The following is a 20,913-nucleotide window of genomic DNA, read 5'->3' on the forward strand; positions in this document are numbered from 1 at the left end:
TGATCTTCATCAATTTCTCTTACATATCATCTTGATCATAGATTTTGGCTAATGATATTATGCATCACCCTATGGGTCACAATTTGACCTTAACTCAGTTTACTTTGCTGTAAATGTTCTGCTCGTGACCGACAGTGTGAACGCGCGCCGCGTCCCTCATTAATAAAGCGTTTGTCGCGTCGCGTCTCCAGCGCAGAGTGAAGTGGCGTCAGAAATCCAGCATTTGGGCCTTCATCTGTCTCTCCTCCAGCTCTTATTTGCTGATTTCTCACCCTTCCGGGCCGTCAGCGGCACCTGTTCGCGTGTCATAAATCAGCTCAGGTGGGTGTCCCGGCGTGACGTCAGCGCTGGGCAAACAAACCCGCGCTCGCGCTCGTCATGTAAGGTGAAGTTCAGTTAAAGAAAAACTTCCAGCTCGCGAGGAAAATGTCCGTGAGCTACCTGCTGGACACGGCCATGTACGGCAACCCCGCGAGACACCTGAACCTCAGCCAGCCTCACCTGAACGTCTACCCGTCCGCCCCGTACCCGGACTACAGCGGATACCATCCGGGACCGGCGCTCGGCAATGACCTGCATCACACCGGCAGCTCATGGAGTCCGGGGTTCGGGCCCGGTTCGCGCGATGATTGGCCCCCCCTGTACGGCCACGGGACGGGTCACTCTCTGCCGGCTAACGGGGTGGAGGTCAGCGTGCTGCCATCTGTGGATCAGGGGCTGCTGAGCGGAGCGCCGGTGGACAGAGAGGAGCCGCAGGACTGGATGAGGCGCAGCGCGGTGCAGACCAACCCTGGTGAGAGATCAGCCCCTCAGCTGACCCCCAAACCCATCAGCACACTACACATTACTGAAAAAGGTTGGAAATGTAATGGGTAATGTTCACTCATCATGCGTATAATTGAGTTAAAATAGGGTTTTATGGATTACACCACACAGTATTACTTCTTTTGAACAACAGCACTGCTTTTTCTTCACAGTAATAACACACACTCCAAAAATGCTGGGTTGTCTTAACCCAACACAAACTCAAAATAAATAAACCTGGGTTTTGTCCACATTTTACTCAATTCTGGGTAAATTAAAGCCAGCATTTTACAGTGTATAATTTGATAAAAAATATAACATATTAAAGGGCTGTGTTTTACTTCAATACTGGGTCAAATATGGACAAACGCAACACTTGTAATTGAATGCAACTTACATTTAATTAAAAAAATAACTCAACCTTAGTTTCCCAGAGATGGGTTGCGGCTGGAAGGGCATCCGCTGCGTAAAAACTTGCTGGATAAGTTGGCGGTTCACTCCGCTGTGGCGACCCCGCATTAATAAAGGGACTAAGCTGACAACAAAATGAATGAATGAACTCAACCTTAGGTTTTCCACATTTGACCCAAATTGGGTAAATAAAACCCAGAATTCTTTAGTGTAAAATTTGATAAAATGGGCAGTATTTATTTTTATATATATATATATATATATATATATATATATATATATATATATATATATATATATATATATATATATATATTCTAAAAATGCTGGGATGTTTTTACCTAACACTGGGTCATATATGGACAAACTCAACAGTTGTAATTTAATGCAACTTCCATTTAAAAAAAAAAAAAAAACTTAATCTTGGATTTGTCAACATTTGACCCAACATTTTTTAATTTACAGTGTATTATTTGATGCATTATAATATGGCAGTGTTTATATTTATACAATAGCATTGGTAATATTGCCTATATTAGACAATGTCATATGAACAGTTGAAGTCAGAATTATTAGCCCCATTTGAATCTTTTTATCTGTTTACCAGAGCAAGGACATTTTCACAGTATGGCTGATAATATTTTTTCTTCTGGAGAAAGTCTTATTTGTTTTATTTCGGCTAGAATAAAAGTAGTTTTAATTTTTTAAAAAGCCATTTTAAGATCAAAATTATTAGTCCCTTTAAGCTATATTTTTTCCAATAGTCTACAGAACAAACCATCCTTACACAAAAACTTGCCTAATTACCCTAACCTGCCTAGTTAACCTAATTAACCTAGTTAAGCCTTTAAATGTCACTTTAAGCTGTATAGAAGTCTCTTGAAGAATATCTAGTCAAATATTATTTACTGTCATCATGGCAAAGATCAAATAAATAAATCAGTTATCAGAGATGAGTCATTAAAACTATTATGTTTAGAAATGTGTTGAACAAATCTTCTCTCTGTTAAACAGAAATCGGGGAAAAACTAAACAGAGGGGCTAATAATTCTGACGTCAACTGTATATAAACAAACGTTCACTGTGGTAGTCCAATAAAATTTGATAAATGAATAAAATATAATACTGCAGTGTTTTTTGGCAATGCCATGTAATTTGGTACTTTTATAAATTATAACAAAGTAGTGCAAGACAATGGAGGGAAAACACAACTGTAATATATTTTTGGGGTTTTCATGTTTATCTGAAGTAGTAGTTTTCCACTTGGAAGAGAAATTTTTTTTTTTTAAGCAACGCCATTGATGATAAGATTTTTATAGACAACGTCATCGATAACACCATGTTGTTTAGGCAATACCAGTGGTAGTACCGTATTTGGATATACACTTCATTTAAGGTGTCTTTGTTACAGTATGAATACACTGAGTAAATATTAGAGTACACTGTAAATAATGCTGGGCTCCACACAATCGATTTGTGTTAAGACAAAATAATGAAGTTAAACTATGAGTTTTTACAAGTTTAAGGGGATTGAACATAAAACGGTTAAGTTGTCCTCAAATAAACACAAGAATGGGGTTGTTTTAACTCAATTTAAATAAAGTAGTTACTACTAAAGTAGTTTGAACAAGCAGACATTTGTTTTTTGAGTGTACATGGAACATGTGCAACAAGGTCACCTTAAAATAAAGTGTTACCCCATGTGTTTGGAACATGCAGCAAGGCATTATCCTGTGTTTTGATGTCTTCTTGAAATATACAGTAGTTGCTTTCTTTAAAAAAGTGAGAAAACCCTTTGTCTTAAAAAGTGACAATACTTTAAAAATTTCAGTAAACCCATTGTAGCATAATTTTTATAAATATGTAACAGGAATACTCGGTTATTTTATCTAAAGTCAACAAATAGTTTTTTTTTATTGCACAATATCATTGACAAAAACATATATATTTTTTGCAAATGCGAAACATGTTCTTTAAAGAATGCTGGAGTACCACTTAAACACCATGGCATATGAATATGTAAATCATACAGTAAAACTTTACATATCAAAATTACCATAGTATTACTAACTGTATACTGTATATATATATATATATATATATATATATATATATATATATATATATATATATATATATATATATATATATATATATATATACACACAGTTGAAGTCAGAATTATTAGCCTCCCTGTTTATTTTTTCCCTGATTTATGTCTAATAGAGTGAAGATTTTATAATAACTCATTTCTAATAACTGATTATTTTATTTTTGCCATGATGACAGTAAATAATATTTGACTAAATATTTTTCAAGAGACTTCTATACAGCTTAAAGTTACATTTAAAGGCTTAACTAGGTTAATTAGGTTAACTAGGCAGGTTAGGGTAGTTAGGCAAGTTATTGTATAATGATGGTTTGTTCTAGACTATCGAAACAAATTAGCTTAAAGGGGCTAATATTTTTTTTTACCTTAAAATGGGTTTTAAAAACAAGCAGACATTTGTTTTTTGAGTGTACATGGAACATGTGCAACAAGGTCACCTTAAAATTAAGTGTTACCCCATGTGTTTGGAACATGCAGCAAGGCATTATCCTGTGTTTTGATGTCTTCTTGAAGTTACTTTCTTTAAAAAAGTGAAAAAAAAAAACCTATATTACAATACAATATTTTAAAAAATGTAAGTAAACCCATTGTAGCATAATTTAATAAATATGTAACAGGATTACTCGCTTATTTTATGTAAAGTCAACAAATATTTTTTTACGGGTTTTTTTTATTCTAATTTTTTTATTGCACAATATCACTGACAAAACCTTTTTTTTTTTCAAATGCAAAATATGTTCTTTAAAAAATGCTGGAGTACCACTTAAACACCATGGCATATCAATATGTAAATCATACAGGTAAACTTTACATATCAAAATTACCATAGTATTACTAACTGTATATATATATATATATATATATATATATATATATATATATATATATATATATATATATATATATATATATAAACAGTTGAAGTCAGAATTATTAGCCTCCTAGTTTATTTTTTCCCTGATTTCTGTCTAATAGAGTGAAGATTTTATAATAACTCATTTCTAATAACTGATTTATTTTATCTTTGTCATGATGACAGTAAATAATATTTGACTAGATATTTTTCAAGAGACTTCTATACAGCTTAAAGTGATATTTAAAGGCTTAACTAGGTTAATTAGGTTAACTAGGCAGGTTAGAGTCATTAGACAAGTTATTGTATAATGATGTTTTGTTCTATAGACTATCGGAAAAAATATATAGCTTAAAGAGACTAATAATTTTGACCTCAAAATGGCTTTTAAATATTAATAACTGCTTTTATTCTAGCCGAAATAAAACAAATAAGACTTTTTCCAGAAGAAGAAAAAATACCAGACATACTGTGAAAATTCAAAGGGGGACTAATAATTCTGACTTCAACTGTATATGTATATATATAAACCATTTCATATTGGTCGTGGAAAATTCTACTTTTAATGAGCTCCAGGCACATGTGATCCACACACAGATCAGTTTATCTGCGGTTTCAGCACAGAGATCAAAATACCAGAGTAATTCATGCGTTTGATCCCTGCTGTACTACAACATCTGCGGATCTGAAGGAGCATGCAGTCGAACAGTCAATATGACATGTTTGCAGCCTTATCGGAAATGCATTATGGCTAATAGTTTACCAAGTGATAAACTAATCTCTTCTGGGAATATTTGTGTAAGTATGTCACACACAGTCAGACTGGCACAGTTATAAAGCTCTGGCAGACTCCTTAAAGATTGCTTGAGTCCATGTAGTTTGGCCTTTCTGATCATTTTGTGTCGCATGAACTCTTAAATGATCTGGATTTGCTGCTTTTGCACTGTAATATTTAATTAATTTCAGCTTAAACGTAGTTGCATGACACTTTTCACAATATTCACTGTAAAATAGATGCGTAAATGAGCAGTTTTATGTATTTTGTGATTCATGTTTTTATTTCCCCCCGTTTATTTATGCTTTTGAATTGCATTATGAGAGTTTGATCTTTCTTCCAACACCTTTTATCCTTGAAAAGTAAAAAAAAAAGTGACTTTAATGAACATTTTTAATAGTTTAAAGTTAAATATTGACTGGTTTGTGTTCTATATTACAATAGAAACACTTTGTTAAACGAGAAAACTTGTTGTGAGAATGGAGATGTCTGCTTATTTATGCCAGTCTGTCAGATAAAATTGTTTAAAACACCTTAATTCGTTTTGTTCCATGTGAGGAGGCTGGATCTGATCTGTCTGATGAAAGACACAGTTTCCCCAGCTCAGGTGCTGATGAGACACTCCGTGTGGGGGATCAGTCTCATTAGTTTTAGGCCTTTTGGCAAATATCTCAATTTCGTTTATCTGTTTTAAAGAGCATTTACTCATTTTGAACCTGGTTTTAAACAATAGCTATCTGAATTGTAATTGTTCGTGTGAAAAAAAAAAAACGCAAGCAAAACTAAAGCCAATAGATTTCTTTAGCCATCTCCCACCATGCAAATACATACATGCTTTAAAACACACAAACCTTTATTTTTTGTCATTCTTTCTTGCTTTGTCAATATATCGTAGTGCAATGGTTCTCAAACTGTGGTACAGTATGTGTGCCACTACTTCTAGTGGTACGCGGAGGAACCACTGAGTAATGAAAGAAAAAAATTTAATAATTTGATGCGCGACGCAGTGGCGCAGTGGGTAGCACGTTCGCCTCACAGCAAGAACGTCGCTGGGTCGAACCTCGGCTCAGCTGCCGTTTCTGTGTGGAGTTTGCGTTTGCGTGAGTTTCCTCCGGGTGCTTCGGTTTCCCCCACAGTCCAAACACATGCGGTATAGGTGAATTGGGTAGGCTAAATGTATGAGTGTGAATGTTTCCCAGAGATGGGTTGCGGCTGGAAGGGCATCCGCTGCGTAAAAACTTGCTGGATAAGTTGGCGGTTCAATCCCCAGATTAATAAAGGGACTAAGTCGACAAGAAAATGAATGAATGAATTTGATGCGCACGATAACACCAATGTGATCAGCATTGGCTGTTTTCTAAAGGTTGATTTATACTTCTGCGTCAAACGCCGGTGTATGCTACGGCGCTGACGCATAGCCCTTCGCTGTGGCTGTCGGCGTCGCTGACGTGCACCTCTCAAAAAATGTAACTACACGTCGCAACGACGCGTAGCGCAAGCTCTGTGATTGGTCTGCTTGGTAGGGCTAACGAGTCTGGGCGGGACCAAGAGCCGCGTGAAAGGTGCGAGCCCGATGGAGCGATTGTTTACACGTGTGGAGTCCTGTGAAGGAGCTCTGGATGGAAAGTTTGGTTTTGTGTTTACCTCATAGTTAAAGTTGTTGCACGTCCACCGGTTCCTGCCTCAAAATGAGCGAGTTTGAGCCACTTGTACATCCCGTAAGTGTTCAGGAAAAGCAAAACAGCAACGAAGAAGCTCAACACAGAGGAACATTTACACCTCACTGCCAACTAGCGTTTCGGAAGTGTTAATGCAGACCAACAGAGACAGCGCGCAGAAGTATAAATGCACAGCTACGCCCGTTGCATGCGCCGTGGGTTAAGGCAGTCACTTGATGCAGAAGTATCAAAGCGCTGTGCTTACAATGTTCACTTTAGTGCATCACGTCCTCAGCTGCTCAGCACCGGTGTATAGATGAATTGGTACTGGGCAGAACAAAAAAATCATTAATGATTTCCGTTTTATTTATTATCTGAGTCTGAACAATCATTTATTTAGAAAAATCTCTTATTTTGAAAAATGACCGTATTCTCGTTGCATCATGGTCACTCGAGTGCCAAAATTTAACCCACAGGCTAGTAAAATGAGTAAGAACTGCAGCACGATGCGCTTGCATATTCCAGGCGTGCCCAGTTGAAAACATCTCTAACTTTTCAGAATACCGCACCGCGAGTCACGTGACAAAAAACGACTGATGAGCTTCATATTTTGTACAGAATATCATTTTGTTAGACTAACTATGTCAGACAAGCACAGAACACCCAAACACTGCAGTGCTTTTTCTTTTACTCCATAAATAAAACTTGCATCAGAGTGCAGCAATGTTTTGTCAGCTTGACATCCTCTGAGAAAAATGGGTTCCCTACCAATCTACAAACAAGTTAATGTTTAGACTTCAAAAAGTTTTACAAATATGTTTTATGTACACGCAATGTATATTTTAAAATATATTAAATATTGTATTAATACGAATATGACTCTCGTTTTCGAACTGTGCAGTGCTGTAGCTGCTTAATTTGGCCAACTACGCTGCTGTATTTCAATACTGGTCATTATGGTGGTACATGGAGAGACCATTTTTTTCTGAGGTGGTACTTGCTGAAAAAAGTTTGAGAACCACTGTCGTAGTGTATACTGTTTAATAATCGATTTGAATTATGTAATAAATAAATAAATAAATAAGTGCCACAGTGCGTACAGCCGTACAACTGCAGGCGTCACTGAGCACATGCATTGACTCATCATTAGTCCATAATAAAGTAATGTTTAGTTTACATATTAACACATCATTATTCATGTACTAATATTGTAAAGTGTTTCCCTTTTTAAACTATAAATACAATAGTAGCCCTCAAAACACACCACTAAATTACTCAGAAAACCTATTAATCAAATGCACATATGAGCATTTAAGATCAGATTTGTACATTTTGACATTTGCTTGCATTACAATCTACAAAAGTAGGAGGTGAGGTACATTAGTTTTTGTCTCCAGCTTTCAAAGAGCCGTTGTCCTGCACAGTTGGTCAAGATGCAAATGTGCTCCTCGTGTTTGACTGTTCAAACGTTCTGATATCAGCACATGAGCGGGTTACAGAGGGCCAATGTGGATCATGTGACAAAAAAAACAAACAGATGAGGAAGCTTGAGGAAATACTGCTGAAAATATGAACCTCTGATCTGAACTGGTTTAATTTTCCACTCTAGTCTTTCTCCAGAAGTCGCACACGTGGACCTGGCTTACCTCTCTTATCTAAATGGATTACTTATCTCTGTAGTGACGTACTGTGGGCATCTATTGTTTTGATGTAAGGCGAATGCCAACAGATTAAGTCATATCTGAAGCTTTCAGTTAGAGGAATACATATTTATTATAATTTATTTCAAAGAATGGGTCGTTTTCTGTGTTTTCAATGCGTTCTGCTGCTGCCCCCTACTGGATACTACACTAACATCTCCTTAAACTCTCCATGTGTGTTGAGGATGATAAATATGACTTCACTTGATCATGCAGTTATTATAGTGACTATATTAACCACAGCAGGTTCTGTTTTCTATTTATAGGTGAATTTCCAGTCATTTGCAGCTGTCTACTAAGGGAATGTCCCAATTAAATGTCATTTATATGTGATCTAGAGCAGGGGTTTCCAAACTTTTCAGCCTGCGACCCCCAAAATGACAATGCCAGTGACTTGCGACCCCCAATATCCTGGTTATGAATACAGAAACCTTGCATGCAATGTCACTTACACACACCAATACACCCAGGGATATTCTTCGTTTAATGTCAGTGCGGTAAATGGGCTAGAAACTTTAACCTGGTGTTATAAAATCAACCTGCTGCATCTGACGCTATTGCTGTGTCTTTAATATAATGTAATTACCACTGGGGTCGCAATCCAATAAAACTAGTAACTATAAGCTACTATAGTAACTATATAGTAATTATAAACGACTATATTTTTTCTCTTCTGTAGGTTATGGATAAAATATGGTCATTCCTATATGATTTAATAATAATAAATTGATTTTTTTAAATCACCAAGCGACCCCCCTTCATTGTCCCGCGACCCCTCGAGGGGTCCCGACCCCCACTTTGAGAACCCCTGATCTAGAGCACTACAGTGGAGGTGTTCATGTTAATAAACGTATTAAATATTACTCTAATGTGTGTAAAATGTACACTTAAATGCTATTTAATGCCCTACTGTAATGGTCTTTTCATTAGTCTGCCTGCAAGCCTCATCTCCAGATTACAATATATTCAAAACCCATATAACCCCAATCTTGTATGACCTCCATTGGCTCCCAGTTGCATATCCATTAAATTCAAAGATCTCCTCCTTGCATTTAGATCCTTAAATGGCCTAGCTTCATCTTATTTTATTATTATTATTATCTTTTATTATTGCTTAAAGAACAACATTTAGAACAATAAAAAAAAGAAATGGAGAAAAAAAAAATACACACAAAAAAATAATAAAAAATGTCAGGGGTATACAGAACAAAACATGTATAAGATCATGTGTATATATACATACTAACAGAAAAGGGCCTTGTGAAATTACAAGATCTTGAAGGTTTCAATTAAATAGCGGTTTTAAAGGCTTTTTTTTTATTAGTGCTTTGCTATATGATGTTGGTGTTTTAATTCAATTAGTATAGCAGGATAAAATGGGTTTTGATGATTAAATTTGCATCTGTGAATATGGTACTTTGTATATATTATCAAAAAATTAATGACATAAGCTTCCTTCTCTATAGCTCCCTCTTATCTTTGCATCATGCTTGTCCCCTACACCCATATTCGCTCATTACATTCCTTGGACTCTGGCCTTCTTGCTCTCCCTCGAGACCGCTTCTCTTCAATGGGGGGCAGGCCGTTTAGTGTTATTGCACCCAAACTCTGGAACTCTCGCTCACTCCGTTTTGCTAATAATATCTCAGAATTAAAATCTTAACTTAAAACTCACCTATTTCTGAATGCTACACTTCTGATCTGACAAACTGACCACTTTATTAGATCCACCTGCACTCAGCCTATTTGTCACTGGTCTTGTTTTGTATTTTCAGTTTGTTATATTTGACTTCCTGGATGTTTGTTGTCTCTACATTTATCTGCTTGTACTGTCTCCATTTGTCACATTCTTTGTAAAGTGTCCTGGAGCTCTGGAAAGGCGCTATGTAAATAAAATGTATTATTATTATTATTATTATTATTATTCATTCATTCATTAATTTTCTTGTCGGCTTAGTCCCTTTATTAATCTGGGGTCGCCACAGTGGATTGAACCGCCGATTATCCAGCACATTTCTACGCAGCGGATGCCCTTCCAGGCACAACCCATCTCTGGGAAACATCCACACACACACTCACACACACACTCATACACTACGAACAATTTAGCCTACTCAATTCACCTCTACCGCATGTCTTTGGGCTTTGGGGGAAACCGGAGCACTCGGAGGAAACCCATGCAAATGCAGCGAGAACATGCAAACTCCAAACAGAAACGCCAGCTGAGCCAAGGTTTGAACCTACTGTGCCACTGCTTTGCCTATTATTATTATTATACACACATAACATAAATGCAGGCTGTTCGTTATTTAAGAGTACATTGTAAAAACATTATATGATCAATTAGTTCTGACAGCATATGTATTTAGGTCATTGCAACTTATTAAACTAAGTTAATCATGTTCTAACTTAATTTTATAAGTTATGCAGGCTGTTTTTAGTCAGTTTGACATAATATAAGTTCAATAGATTCATAGGGTTAATTGGATTCAGCTTAAATATTTAAGGCGACTGGGATTTTCTTTACAGTGTACTTACAGTACTGGGTTATATAGGGTTAAGGTTAGGGCTAGGGGTAGGTTAAGGGATAGTTGCTTGTTATTACCCAGTTTATGCAATAACAATGATAAGTACGTAGTCTGTACACATGATAAAGGACTTTAAATGAACTGGTTACATTAATACTGTTGTTATAGAAACAAATCTACTGCAACATATACAGTTGGAGTCAGAATTATTAGCCCCCTTTTGATTTTTATTTTCTTTTTTAAATATTTCCCAAATGATTTTTAACAGAGCAATGAAATTTTCACAGTATGTCTGATAATATTTTTTCTTCTGGAGAAAGTCTTATTTGTTTTATTTCGGCTAGAACAAAAGCAGTTATTAATTTTTCTAAAAACATTTTTGGGACAAAATTATTAGCCCCTTTAAGCAAATTTTTTTTTCAGATAATCTACAGAACAAACCGTTATACAACGACCTGCATAATTACCTTAACTTTAACCTAATTAACCTTTAAATGTCACTTTAAGCTGAATAGAAGTGTCTTGAAAAATATCTAGTATAATATTATTTACTGTATTATTTACTAAAATAAATCAGTTATTAGAAATAAGTTTTTAAAACTATTATTCTTAGAAATGTGCTGAAACAATCTTTCCAGAACAGAACAGAAATTGGGGGAAAAAAAAAACAGGGGCGCTAATAATTCAGGGGGCTAATAATTCTGACTTCAACTGTGTTGAATGGATGTGACTTGGCTGGATGAGCACACTATGACTTTGGACTGCACTACAGAAAAAAAAGTTCATAGCTAGTATTCCCTCCATTTCTTTATCCAAAATATATTATTGAGTTGTTATTTTCTAGTCCAAAACTGACTCCAACTTGCAAAAGATCATTAAATTTGGCTGGATTTGTGCTTATTTTTCTATTCGACAGTCCTCCTTCTTACCAAAACCCTGCCAAAAATATCAGTTTGATAATTTTGCACCTCCAAAATTGTGTGTGCGTGCAAAACTCCAGCTGAACAGAACTGCCGGACACACGCTTGTGTCTTTATCTCAGTGCGATCTTCTTCCTGCAGTGTTTACTACAGCTCATCATATGACTCTGATGATTTGTGTGTGTGTGTGTGTACGTGCGCTCCATAATGAGGTAAACCGTAAACCCTGATTTACTGAGTGCACACTGAGCGTAGTTTAAGTTGTTTTGCCTCCTTTAAGAGATAAACCACAGTAAAAATCAGTGAGCCATTGAAAACAGACCGACTTACATGCTTTATGCCCACTTAACAAGAGCCTCTGTTAGTTCAAGAAGGCGTTTCTGTATTCGCTGAACAAATAATCTGCTTCCTCAGGATATTCAGCTGCGTGTTACCCAACATCAGTTATGTGTCAGATGTATATTTATATAGTTGAAGTCAGAATTAAACCCCCCCCCGCCAGTTTCTGTTAAATGGAGAGCAGATTTTTTCAAAACATTTCTAATCATAATAGTTTTAATAACTCATCGCTAATAACTGATTTATTTTATCTTTGCCATGATGACAGTAAATAATATTTGACTAGATATTTTTCAAGATACAGCTTAAAGGAACATTTAAAGGCTTAACTAGGTTAATCACGTTAAAGTTGGGGTAAATGACTTGTCCATTGTATAACAGTAGTTTTTTTTAATTAGACAATCTAAAAAAATATTGCTAAAGGAGGCTAATATTATTATTATAAGGTAATATTGACCTTAAAATAGTTTAAAAAAATAAAAACTGCCGAAATAAAAGAAAAAAGACTTTCACTACAAGAAAAAAAATATATATTACAGCAAATACTGTGAAAATTTCTTGCATTTAGGAAATATTTGAAAAAAAAAACAGGATTCTGACTTCAACTGTATACACTCACTGGCCACTTTATTAGGTACACCTATCCAACTGCTAGCTAATGCAAATTTCTAATCAGACGGTCACATGGCAGCTTCTCAGTGCATTTATGCATCTGCTTTTATACTTAATGATCTAGCTGCATCTTTTGTGTATCATCTGTGAGGACAATATGGAGTTAAGCACGTTTTCTAACACATCTTACATTTTCCAGCCAATCAGCGTAGAGAATGGCTCTCCCTCACAAGTTAATGCTCCTGCCATGTGCAGCCATGCTTAAGTCAGTCGTTTTTAGCATGAGCCGGTATAAGATTGTGACAATGTGAAAACCTTGTATAAAAAAAAAATCAGGGTTTTACGGTATTGTGATTACTGCTCTAAAATATATTCTGTTTAAATGTCTGGGTAAAACTAACACTTTATTTCCCTTTGAACACAATATATTCTATTTTGAGAAACATTTAAAGTATTTTGGAGCAGTTACCATGTTGGGATTAATAATTCAAATGAGTCATTGACTTCTGCCGTCTTCATTTGTTTTTAAAACCGATTCTTTACAATATAAAACAGCATTTTCTGAGATCTTTTCTGCTGGAGATTTTAAAAAACTGTAAATAAAAACTCTTACACATACCTTAGGAACGGTATTACAGAAAACGTTGGCAGTTTTAAAACCTTGACTTTATCAAACTGTGGTATACCTTGAAAACGATTATCGTCCCGTGCCTATTTTCAGGTTGAGGTTTAAAGTTTTAAAAAGTAGTGCTGAAAAAGAAGGTGAGAAGGACAGGGGAGTTTGTCCTGGATGTTCTTGTTTTTTCCCAATCAAATGCGTCATGTGAACGAGTTTTTCCAAAGTTAATCTCATCAAAACAAAGCCACAAAATTGGCTCATTATGGATACTCTGAATGGCCTCGTGCACACCTCAGAGTGTGTTAAAAATTCGGGAGGGTGCACTGCTTTCAAGCCAACCTGCAGTATGTTGCGGTCCATGACGGCATTCGATTTCCACCGCAAAATGAATCCCTTAACATCTCGTCACCTTAGAATTATTTGGTTTTATCTGACATTTTTGTCAAAATTGAGATATTGACAAATTCTTATTAAATGACAACTTATTGTATAAGTTGTTTACATTTTAAGAATTTTTATTTAAATACAAATATTACACAAATGGGGCAATGCAGTGGCGCATTAGGTAGTGCTGTCACCTCACAGCAAGAAGGTCGCTGGTTTGAACCTCGGCTCAGTTGGCGTTTCTGTGTGGAGTTTGCGTGTTCTCCCTTTCTTTGTGTGGGTTTCCTCCGGGTGCTCCGGTTTCCCCCTCAGTCCAAAGACATGCGGTACAGGTGAATTGAGTAGGCTAAATTGTCCGTAGTGTATGAGTGTGTGTTGTATGTTTCCCAGAAATGGGTTGCGGCTGGCATCCGCTGCGTAAAAACGTGCTGGATAAATTGGTGGTTCATTCCACTGTGGAGACCCCAGATTAATAAAGGGACTAAGTCGACAAGAAAATGAATGAATGAATGGTACACAAATACTGTTTGCTATGGAATACAAAAAATTTGAAGCTCAATATCTCAAAATCATTCGCAAAGCGGGTGAAACCTTATAATTCCAAGGTGACAATCTGGCAACACACACAGGACAGCGACTCGAAGGTGGAGTTTTGAATCTTCCCACCAAGGTACGGCTAGTTTTATTTTTTTACATATTATGATAATTTGCCTATATTTGTCTAGATAATAGCTGCATACTCTCCGTTTGACTCGTGTACGATAATTTTCTTCCAAATTCGATAGTTTTAAGGTTCTGGTATGGTACTTTGACATTTCCAGTCTGGCAACATTGCATGGATCCATCCTGCCTTGTATTAACAATTCAGGCTGGTGGTGTTGGTGTAGTGGTGTGGGAGGAATTTACTTGGCACACTTTGGGCCCATTAGAACCAATTGATCATCATGTCAACAACACAGCCTACCTGAGTAATGTTGCAGACCATGTCCATCCCTTTATGACCACAGTGTCTTCTGATGGCTACTTCCAGCAGAATAGCACACCATGTCATAAAGCGTGAATCATCTCAGGCTGGTTTCTTAAACATGACAATGAGTTCACTGTACTCGAATGGCCTCCACAATCACCAGATCTCAATCCAATAGAGCACCTTTGGGATGTGGTGGAACGGGAGATTGGCATCATGGATGTGCAGCCGACAAATCTGCAGTAACTGTGTGATGCTATCATGTCAATATGGAGCAAAATCTCTGAGGATTACTTCCGTTATCCTGTTGAATCTATGTCATGAAGGATTAAGGCAGCTCTGAAGGGTCCAACTCGATACTAGTAAGGTGTACCTAATAAAGTGGCCGGTGAGGGCATACATGTTCGTGTAGGAGAGAGATAAGGAGGCGCCGTTCTCATGAGTGAGTCAGTGGGATTTGCTGAAATCATGAATGAGGCTGTTGCTCAATATTTCAGCAGCTCCATTATTCATCAGTGTGTCCAAACAGCAGGCGTCTTGAGAGGTGAACGTCCTGTTGAGAGGTGAACGATTTTGAGAAAAGCTAATAAGTGTAAGTCTCGGGCCGCTCCCCTGCTGTGTGCACTGAGGGAGGACCCTTGCACCCTGATAAGGGGACGAGATGCTCTGTGTGTTTACACACGTCAGCCTGAGAAAAGGGAAGAAAACTGTTGAGAAAGAGCTCAGGGGTTTTCTGGACTGGCAATGTACGTGTGTGTGTGTGTGTGTGTATTTCTTACATTGTGTGGAACAAATGTCCCCACAAGTATAGCAAAACCTGTAATTTTTGAATTTGTGGGGATATTTTTGGTCCTCATGTGTTGTATTCTTCCTGTAAATTTTAGTTTGTAGAAATGAAACTCTTTTACAAGCGGACTCATCGCAGTGATTCACCACGGATGAACATTAGTCTAATAAACATCTGACCATCATCAGACATTTATATAAATGCTTGGGTAATAAAACGCCGAACAGTTTTACATCAAATCTTCTGACCAATCAAATGCTGATTAACCCACATTACTCACAGAGTTCAAACTTGAGCATTATTAAATGTTGGAGCAGCAATAGCTTTAGATACATTGAAACTGGTGGTTAAGATGTGTTACTTTCTGACACATGCTTGTATTGTAGTGCAGTGTAGTGGTGCAAAACTACACTTTAGTGTATTAAATACGGTGGCATATTTAATAGGATGTATTTAACAGGGTGGAGCAGAAGGTGCTATGTCAGCTGGCCAATCAGAAAACATTTTAGGTCTGCTGGCCAATCAGGAAGCACTGGATCTGTTAGCCAGGAAACCCAGCGTACTCTGATTAGCCAACAGACCCAGCATACTTTTATCGGCCAATAGACCCAGTGTTTCCTGATTGGCCAGCAAACCCAGCGTACTCTGATTGGCCAACAGACCCAGTGCTTTCTGATTGGCCAGCAAACCCAGCGTACTCTGATTGGCCAACAGACCCAGTGCTTCTTGACTGGCCAGCAAACCCAGTGTACTCTGATTGGCCAATTGACCCAGTGCTTCTTGACTGGCCAGCAAACCCAGTGTACTCTGATTGGCCAATAGACCCAGTGCTTTGTGATTGGCCAGCAAACCCAGCGTACTATGATTGGCCAATTGACCCAGTGCTTCGTGATTGGCCAGCAAACCCAGTGTTTGCTGACTGGCCAACAGACCCAGTGCTTTCTCATTGGCCAGAAAAACCCAGTGTTCTCTGATTGGCCAACAGACCCAGTGCTTCTAGATTGGCCAGAAAAACCCAGCTTACTCTGATTGGCCAACAGACCCAGTGCTTTCTCATTGGCCAGAAAAACCCAGTGTACTCTGATTGGCCAGCAAACCCAGCGTACTTGGATTGGCCAACAGACCCAGTGCTTTGTGATTGGCCAGCAAACCCAGCGTACTCTGATTGGCCAATAGACCCTGTGCTTTCTGATTGGCATGCAAACCCAGCGTACTTTGATTGGCCAACAGACCCAGTGCTTCCTGATTCGCTAACAGACCCAATGCTTCCTGATTCGCTAACAGACTCAATGCTTCCTAATTTGCCATCAAACCCAGCATACTCTGATTGGCCAACAGACCCAACATACCCTGATTGGCCAACAGACCCTGTGGTTCCTGATTGGCCAGCAAACCCAGTGTACTCTGATTGGCCACAGACCCAGTGCTTACTGATTTTGCCGACAGACCCAAGTGCTTACTGATTGGCCAGAAAACTCAGCTTACTCTGATTGGCCAGCAAACTCTTATACTCTGATTGGCCAGCAAACCCAGCTTACTCTGACTGGCCAACTGACCTAGTGCTTTCGGATTGGGCAGCAGACCCAATGTACTCAGATTGGCCAGCAAACCCAGTGCCTCATGATTGCCCACACATTGTGTACTTTGATGTCAGTGCCCAATCAGGAAGCACTGGGTCTCTTGGCCAATCGTGAGTATGCTGGGTCTGCTGGCCATTCAGGAAGCACTGGATCTGTTGGCCAGTAAATATATACACACACACACGTGTGTGTTTATGCATATGTGTAAATATATTCACGTGTGTGTTTATGCATATGTGTGAATATATTCACGTGTGTGTATATCTAAATGTGTGTCCGTGTAATGCTGGGTTGTTTTAACCCATCCTTGGGTCCAATATGGGTAGACCCCTACAGTCGAGTTAAAAAGCGTAATTTAAATTTAATTGAAAAGATTTAGACAAAATTGTGCTTGTCCATATTTGACCCAATGAGGGTTTTATGATGACAACCAAACATCAGAATCCTCTTTGTTTTTATCTCTTCTTGCTCCTATTAATCTTAATATGCGTATTTAAGAGTTCAGGAAGGAAATAAGTGTCACAAACCGCAGTTTTAAGATAAGAAACTGAACTAATCTAACAAACATCACCATAAGAAGACCAACAGTGTCATAGCATGATGTATAAACAATAAAAACTATCCATATCATGTTAATTATCTAATATAACACAAATATACTAACACACACCGCTACATGTGTAAGTCTCTGTGTGTTACATTCAGTAATTACAGCAGGGTAGAAAGTGATCCATTGTTGTAACACAGTAACTGTAACACAATTCACCGTTTAATAAAAAAAAAACCCAGCGTACTCTGATTGGCCAACAGACCCAAGGTTTCCTGATTGGCCAGCAAACCCAGCGTACTCTGATTGGCCAACAGACCCAGGGTTTCCTGATTGGCCAGCAAACCCAGCGTACTCTGATTGGCCAACAGACACAAGGTTTCCTGATTGGCCAGCAAACCCAGCGTACTCTGATTGGCCAACAGACCCAGGGTTTCCTGATTGGCCAGCAAACCCAGCGTACTCTGACTGGCCAACAGACCCAGTGTTTCCTGATTTGCCAGCAAACCCAGTGTACTCTGATTAGCCAACAGACCCAGTGCTTCCTGATTGGCCAGAAAAACCCAGTGTACTCTGATTGGCCAACAGACCCAGTGCTTCCTGATTGGCCAGAAAAACCCAGTGTACTCTGATTGGCCAACATACCCAGTGCTTCCTGATTGGCCAGAAAAACCTAGTGTACTCTGATTAGCCAACAGACCCAGTGCTTCCTGATTGGCCAGAAAAACCCAGTGTCCTCTGATTGGCCAACAGACCCAGTGCTTTGTGATTGGCCAGCAAACCCAGCGTACTTTGATTGGCCAACAGACCCAGTGCTTTGTGATTGGCCAGCAAACCCAGCGTACTTTGATTGGCCAACAGACCCAGTGCTTTGTGATTGGCCAGCAAACCCAGCGTACTTTGATTGGCCAACAGACCCAGTGCTATGTGATTGGCCAGCAAACCCAGCGTACTTTGATTGGCCAACAGACCCAGTGCTTTGTGATTGGCCAGCAAACCCAGCGTACTTTGATTGGCCAACAGACCCAGTGCTATGTGATTGGCCAGCAAACACAGCGTACTTTGATTGGCCAACAGACCCAGTGCTATGTGATTGGCCAGCAAACACAGCGTACTTTGATTGGCCAACAGACCCAGTGCTATGTGATTGGCCAGCAAACACAGCGTACTTTGATTGGCCAACAGACCCAGTGCTTTGTGATTGGCCAGCAAACCCAGCGTACTTTGATTGGCCAACAGACCCAGTGCTTCTTGATTGGCCAACAGACCCGTCATACTCTGATTGGCCAACAGACCCAGTGCATCCAGATTGGCCAAAAAAACCCACCATTTAATACGTATAATTTCACTGTACAACACATCTGTAATAAATGAATAATGTAGGTTAAAGAAAAGTGTGAAAACAAGTTCTCATTTAAATATTATCAGTCATGTTAATGTATCAATGGAAAAGCAGCATTTCAGTAGATAGTATATCACAAACTATTTCACAAAAATACCACAAGAACCTACACAACTTTGAAACGGAGTCGGATATGATTGTCATCATGATAGTATAATTTCGTGTAAACTTATTTCAGAAAACAAAACATGTTTGGGGCAAATTTGCATTTTATTTAATGTGTGGTGGGGCGACACGTCAATAATGTGGCTAACGACAGGCAAACAAGCATTTAATAGAGGAACTGAAACTGTGAGAGGAATAAGAGTGTGGTTTTTCATAGCCAAGTTCTCTGTAGAGGAATAATCAGGTTAATATTAACGTACAGTTTGAATAGTGGCAAATGAATGAAACAGGAACTGAGATGTCAGCAGCTGGGCCTCCATTCCCTTTCATATCAAACACAGTTCTGCATATCTTTCTTTTCTGATAGAAGACATTCATGAGGGCTCGTTTTAATTGACATTTACAATGATTTTCACTAGGCTGTTCAAAAATACTGACGAAAATGGACCTCATGCAATGTCAGCTGGCCAATCAGAACACATTCTAGGTCTGCTGGTCAATCAGTACACATTCTATAGGTCTGTTGGCCTGCAAACCCAGCGTACTCTGATTGGCCTACAGAGCCAGTGCTTCCTGATTGGCCAGCATACCCAACGTACTCTGAATGGTCAACAGACTCGGTGCATTCTGATTGGCAAACAAACCCAGAGTACTCAGAATGGTCAACAGACCCAGTGCTTTCTGATTGGCCAGCAAACCCAGCGTAACCCAATTGGCCAACAGAGGCAGTGTTTCCTGATTGGCCAGCTGATATGACGTTGCAGATTGCTAGGATTGATTTGTTGCACATGCGTAAACTATAATCCAATAACACAACTGTTGCGCAAAGATGGAAAATACCAGAGGGTTTTAAGGCTAATGATACGTATGGCACTGTGTGTGTGTGTGTAAATATTTAAGTGTTCACTTCAATATGATTAGTTATGAAAAAATATATTTAATTATAATATTATAATGTTGTGACCTAAAATATTCCTGGTGTGCTTTTTCAAGCATTTAAATAATTTTGTTTAAATAAATGATAAATAATAATGTGGAAATATTAAAAACTGTGGTGAAAATATTATATATATATATAATTAACATTTTCATTAAAATATATGCAAATAAATACATATTCCATATTCATTTTTTATTTAATAGAAAATAACAAATAATAATAATAAATGTCAGCAAAATGCACTAAAATAGTGTCAATTGATTATTTATTTAATATTTATTTATTTTTGGGTTGAATGTCAGTATTCTATATCCTTAATTTTTATTAATTCATTCATTTTTTTAAATAAATAAATATTCCATATTTTATATTCATTACCTTATTTAATAAAAAAATAATAAATAATATTAATAAATATTAGGAAAATGCACTTAAAGTAGAATTGATTATTTAACTTGTTTATTAATTAATTAATTTTATTATTGCGTAGTACTTCATTATTCTATATCCGTAATTTAAATAATAACATTTTAGAAAACCTTTTTATTTTATTTTTTTTAAATTTATTTCAATGTTGTCTATTATTTTAATTAATGATATTGATATATTTAATATGGTTTACTATGCATTTTTACACTACAAAATCACACTACTTTTCGTGCATTTTCCTGACATTTATTATAATTATTTTAAATAATTAAATTAATATGAAATAGTTAAATATGAAAAAATAAGTATCTGCACTCTTAAAAAATCTTTTTAAGTGCAATTTGATAATGCTTGTTGAGCTAAATAGAGATATTTTGGGATATTTTGACAATTGTACATGTAAATACATCTTGAACTATATTTGCACACCAATAAACATTCAT

General features: G+C 37.5%; 1 protein-coding gene across 1 annotated transcript in view; it reads left to right on the forward strand.

Annotated features, from left to right (window-relative positions):
• Positions 1-421: 421 nt before the first annotated feature.
• The window catches only part of cdx1a (caudal type homeobox 1a), a gene marked incomplete in the record, with an annotated part of 25,661 nt that continues 5,169 nt past the window's right edge, over positions 422-20,913 (forward strand). Inside the window, 1 exon segment of the mRNA NM_212836.3 lies at positions 422-793. Coding sequence (NP_998001.2) covers positions 427-793 — 367 coding nt within the window.

The sequence above is a fragment of the Danio rerio genome, chromosome 14 (genome assembly GCF_052040795.2).
Source record: "Danio rerio strain M-AB ecotype USA chromosome 14, GRCz13ab, whole genome shotgun sequence".
NCBI classification, from domain to species: Eukaryota; Metazoa; Chordata; class Actinopteri; order Cypriniformes; family Danionidae; genus Danio; species Danio rerio.